The sequence below is a fragment of the Bos indicus genome, chromosome 15 (genome assembly GCF_029378745.1).
Source record: "Bos indicus isolate NIAB-ARS_2022 breed Sahiwal x Tharparkar chromosome 15, NIAB-ARS_B.indTharparkar_mat_pri_1.0, whole genome shotgun sequence".
Classification (NCBI taxonomy): domain Eukaryota; kingdom Metazoa; phylum Chordata; class Mammalia; order Artiodactyla; family Bovidae; genus Bos; species Bos indicus.
Genome location: NC_091774.1, coordinates 45273808 through 45279521, shown reverse-complemented (window position 1 = coordinate 45279521; position 5714 = coordinate 45273808). Strand labels below are relative to the sequence as shown.

At 41.5% G+C, this 5714-nt stretch overlaps 1 protein-coding gene across 1 annotated transcript; it reads left to right on the top strand.

Moving 5' to 3' along the window:
- The first annotated feature begins 849 nt into the window (after window positions 1–849).
- On the top strand, window positions 850–2503 carry LOC109569262 (olfactory receptor 5P4). Its single transcript, XM_019974575.2, has one exon. It carries the CDS (start codon window positions 1405–1407, stop codon window positions 2341–2343), a length of 939 nt encoding a protein of 312 aa, XP_019830134.2. The 5' UTR covers window positions 850–1404; the 3' UTR covers window positions 2344–2503.
- Window positions 2504–5714: the final 3211 nt, after the last annotated feature.

The window sequence follows — 5714 nt, the reverse complement described above, 5'->3', positions numbered from 1 at the left end:
CCCAGCATCATGGTCTTTTCCAATGAGTCAGCTCTTTACATTAGGTGGGCAAAATATTGAAGCTGGAGCTTCAGCATCAGTCCTTTCAATGAATATTCAGGGTTGATTTCCTTTAGGATTGACGGGTTTGATCTCCTTTCAGTCCAAGGGACTCTCAGTCTTCTCTGGTACCACAGTTCAAAAGCATCAGTTCTTTGGCTTTCAGCCTTCCTTATGGTCCAACTCTCACATCCATAGATGACTACTGGAAAAATCATAGCTTTGACTATATGGACCTTTGTCAGTAAATTTATGTCTCTGCTTTTTAATACACTGTCTAGGTTTATCATAGCTTATATGTTTTCTTAATCCTTGAGATAGAGGTTCTTTAAAAAACAAATTATTAATAAGAGTATGTTGATCATTAAATTCGAGGAATCATGGAAATGTCTGAAGGTAATTAATACATTCTCACCTGCCCTTGATCTGTGTGATCTATTTTGAAGTAAGGGACCAGTATTCTGAAGTGCTAATCTTTCAGTCCAGTTTCCTAGCTTTCTTCACTTTGTCTCAACTTCTATAACTACCCTTTCCTCTTATCCTCATCATATGCCCCTGTTTATTTCTCTGTAGTTGCTTAATAGAACTGAAGAAACCAAAACATAATTAATCCAAGTTCCCAAATCTTTCAGTTTTCTTGCATTTAATCCTTGCCCATAAAAAAAGTCTAGATAAAAGTATCTAGACTCTTCGTATTGCTTCATACAATCCCATAAGTATAAAAAGGTATGGTATAGAAGTGAAGTCCTGGATGATTCTGCAAAACATCCAGGCAGTTTTGCTCACAACAGTAAAAGTTCTACTTCCATTTTTCATCTTGAACATGGACACCTTTCAGCCCTCGCTATCAAATTTTTTTTATTCCAGGAAAAAGATCAAGTAAGAAAGAGATGTCAAAGTTAACATCATATTTTTTGGCCTGATCAGTGGTTAAACAGAGACAGCATTTACTAAGACAGAGATTACTGACTAGAGGTATACTTGGGATGGGGCTGAAATATCAAGAGCTGCTCTTTCTATAAACATTCATGTTATTTACAGTTCATGTTATTGCAATCAATATTGCTATAAGCATTCCTTTGCATATCTCCCTTGCACACAGGTAAGACTTATTCCATGGTATACACATAGGAATAAAACAGCTGACTCCTAAGGTAACTGAGGCTTCAATTTTAATATTTGCATGGAAACTGAAAAGAAAGCTTATGTGCACAAAGTACTCTGTAAATAAGGCAAATTTACCATTTGAAATATGTATAAGATTATATTTAGGTTATGCTTAGGTATGCATATAAATTGTAGGGTCATTCCAGTCAATTTAATCTCCTGTGGTTCTGATTTCAATAGGCACTGTTAAATGAACAGATGGAGGCTGCAAACCGCACAAGAGTGACAGACTTCATTATTTTGGGATTAACGGATAATGTGACACTATGTGCCATCTTCTTTGTGACTTTTCTAGGAGTTTACGTAGTTACCATAGTGGGAAACATCAGCATAATCATCTTAATCCAAAGTAGCCCACAGCTTCACACGCCTATGTACCTTTTCCTTAGCCATTTGGCCTTTGTGGACATTGGGTATTCCACATCAGTTACACCAATTATGCTGATGAGTTTCTTAAAAGAGAGAACTGCCATCCCAATCACTGGTTGTATAGTCCAGCTTGCCTCTGATGTTGCCTTTGGGACCACGGAGTGCTTCCTGCTGGCCACCATGGCCTATGATCGCTACGTGGCCATTTGTTCTCCCCTGCTCTACTCCACCCAGATGTCCCCAGTGGTCTGCTTCTTCCTGTTGGGGGCCTCCTACTTGGGTGGTTGTATGAATGCTTCATCATTTACCGGCTGTTTGATGAATCTCTCCTTCTGTGGACCAAATAAAATCAATCATTTTTTCTGTGACCTCTTCCCGCTCTTGAAGCTTTCTTGTGGCCATGTTTATATTGCTGAGATATCTCCAGCCATCTCCTCAGCATCAGTCCTCATAAGCACACTGTTTACCATAATTGTGTCCTACAGCTACATCCTCCACTCAATCCTGAAGATGCGCTCCACTGAGGGGAGGAAGAAGGCCTTCTCGACCTGCACCTCCCACCTCACTGCAGTCACTTTGTTTTATGGGGCAGTTTTATTTGTTTATGTGATGCCCAAATCGAACTATTCAGCTGATCAGGTCAAAGTGGCATCTGTAATCTACACGGTGGTGGTCCCCATGTTGAACCCACTCATCTACAGTCTGAGGAACAAGGAGGTGAAAGAGGCTATGAGAAAACTAGTGGCCAGAGTACACTGGTTTTTCTGAATTAAATCAGACATAAATCTATACATCACAAACTATTCATTTGGGGGATATTTTTGCTGGATATTTTTATTGATACTTATCATGACTGAGTGGCTAACATACATACACATACATATATCACTAACTTTATTGCTTTAACTGTGATAAGCTTCTGTAAATATAAAAGACCATGTATAAAGTTAAGTGTATCACTAAAATGTGTGTTTGCTTCAGTTCAGTTCAGTCGCTCAGTCATGTCCGACTCTTGGTGACCCATGAATTGCAGCATGCCAGGCCTCCCTGTCCATCACCAACTCCTGGAGTTCACTCAAACTCATGTCCATCGAGTCGGTGATGCCATCCAGCCATCTCATCCTCTGTTGTTCCTTTTCCTCCTGCCCCCAATCCCTCCCAGCATCAGAGTCTTTTCCAATGAGTCAACTCTTCGCATGAGGTGGCCAAAGTACTGGAGTTTCAGCGTTAGCATTATTCCTTCCAAAGAACACCCAGGGCTGATCTCCTTTAGAATGGACTGGTTGGATGTCCTTGCAGTCCAAGGGACTCTCAAGAGTCTTCTCCAACACCACAGTTTAAAAGCATCAATTCTTCTGTGCTCAGCTTTCTTCACAGGCCAACTCTCGCATCTATACATGACCACTGGAAAAAACGTAGCCTTGATTAGATGGACCTTAGTTGGCAAAGTAATGTCTCTGCTTTTCAATATGCTATCTAGGTTGGTCATAACTTTCTTTCCAAGGAGTAAGCATCTTTTAATTTCATAGCTGCAATCACCATCTGCAGTGATTTTGGAGCCCCCCAAAATAAAGTGTGACACTGTTTCCACTCTTTCCCCATCTATTTACCATGAAGTGATGAGACCAGCAAATTTGGAAAACTCAGCAGTGGCCACAGAACTGGAAAAGGTCAGTTTTCATTCCAATCCCAAAGAAAGGCAATGCCAAAGAATGCTCAAACTACTGCACAATTGCACTCATCTCACACGCTAGTAAAGTAATGCTCACAATTCTCCAAGCCAGGCTTCAGCAATATGTGAACTGTGAACTTCCTGATGTTCAAGCTGGTTTTAGAAAAGGCAGAGGAACCAGAGATCAAATTGCCAACATCTGCTGGATCATGGAAAAAGCAAGAGAGTTCCAGAAAAACATCTATTTCTGCTTTATTGACTATGCCAAAGCCTTTGACTGTGTGGATCGCAATAAACTGTGGAAAATTCTTCAAGAGATGGGAATACCAGACCACCTGATCTGCCTCCTGAGAAATTTGTATGCAGGTCAGGAAGCAACAGTTAGAACTGGACATGGAACAACAGACTGGTTCCAAAGAGAAAAAGGAGTTCGTCAAGGCTGTATATTGTCACCCTGTTTATTTAACTTATGTGCAGAGTACATCATGAGAAATGCTGGGCTGGAAGAAACACAAGCTGGAATCAAGATTGCCAGGAGAAATATCAATAACCTCAGATATGCAGATGACACCACCCTTATGGCAGAAAGTGAAGAGGAACTAAAAAGCCTCCTGATGAAAGTGAAAGTGCAGAGTGAAAAAGTTGGCTTAAAGCTCAACATTCAGAAAACGAAGATCATGGCATCTGGTCCCACCACTTCATGGGAAATAGATGGGGAAATAGTGGAAACAGTGTCAGACTTTACTTTTCTGGGCTCCAAAATCACTACAGATGGTGACTGCATCCATGAAATTAAAAGACGCTTACTCCTTGGAAGGAAAGTTATGACCAACCTAGATAGCATATTCAAAAGCAGAGACATTACTTTGCCAAACAAAGGTTTGTCTAGTCAAGGCTATGGTTTTTCCTGTGGTCATGTATGGATGTGAGAGTTGGACTGTGAAGAAAGCTGAGCACCAAAGAATTGATGCTTTTGAACTGTGGTATTGGAGAAGACTCTTGAGAGTCCCTTGGACTGCAAGGAGATCCAACCAGTCCATTCTGAAGGAGATCAGCCCTGGGATTTCTTTGGAAGGAATGATGCTAAAGCTGAAACTCCAATACTTTGGCCACCTCATGTGAAGGGTTGATTCATTGGAAAAGACCCTGATGCTGGGAGGGATTGGGGGCAGGAGGAGAAGGGGACAGCAGAGGATGAGATGGCTGGATGGCATCACTGACTCGATGGACGTGAGTCTGAGTGAACTCTGGGAGTTGGTGATGGACAGGGAGGCCTGGCGTGCAGCGATTCATGGGGTTGCAAAGAGTCGGACACGACTGAGCGACTGATCTGATCTGATCTGATGGGACCAGATGCCATGGTCTTAGTTTTCTGAATGTGGAGCTTTAAGCCAACTTTTTCACTCTCCTCTTTCACTTTCATCAAGAGGCTTTTTGGTTCCTCTTCACTTTCTGCCATAAGGGTGGTGTCATCTGCATATCTGAGGTTATTGATATTTCTCCCAGCAATCTTGATTCCAGCTTGTGCTTCTTCCAGCCCAGCATTTCTCATGATGTACTCTACATAGAAGTTAAATAAGCAGGGTGACAATATACAGCCTTGACGTACTCCTTTTCCTATTTGGAACCAGTCTGTTGTTCCATGTCCAGTTCTAACTGTTGCTTCCTGACCTGCATACAGATTTCTCAAGAGGCAGATCAGGTGGTCTGGTATTCCCATCTGTTTCAGAATTTCCCACAGTTTATTGTGATCCACACAGTCAAAGGCTTTGGCATAGTCCATAAAGCAGAAATAGATGTTTCTCTGGAACTCTCTTGCTTTTTCCATGATCCAGCAGATGTTGGCAATTTGATCTCTGGTTCCTCTGCCTTTTCTAAAACCAGTTTGAACATCTAGAAGTTCACGGTTCACCTATTGGAAAATTTTGAGCATTACTTTACTAGCATGTGAGATGAGTGCAATTGTGTGGTAGTTTGAGCATTCTTTGGCATTGCCTTTCTTTGGGGTTGGAATGAAAACTGACCTTTTCCAGTCCTGTGGCCACTGCTGAGTTTTCCAAATTTGCTGGCATATTGAGTGCAACACTTTCACAGCATCATCTTTCAGGATTTGGAATAGCTCCACTGGAATTCCATCACCTCCACTAGCTTTGTTCGTAGTGATACTTTCTAAGGCCCACTTGACTTCACATTCCAGGATGTCTGGCTCTAGGTAACTGATCACACCATCATGATTATCTGGGTCGTGAAGATCTATTTTGTACAGTTCCTCTGTGTATTCTTGCCACCTCTTCTTAATATCTTATGCTTCTGTTAGGTCCATACCATTTCTGTCCTTTATCGAGCCCATCTTTGCATGAAATGTTCCCTTGGTATCTCTAATTTTCTTTAAGAGATCTCTAGTCTTTCCCATTCTGTTGTTTTCCTCTATTTCTTTGCAATGATCGCTGTAGAAGGCTTTCTTATC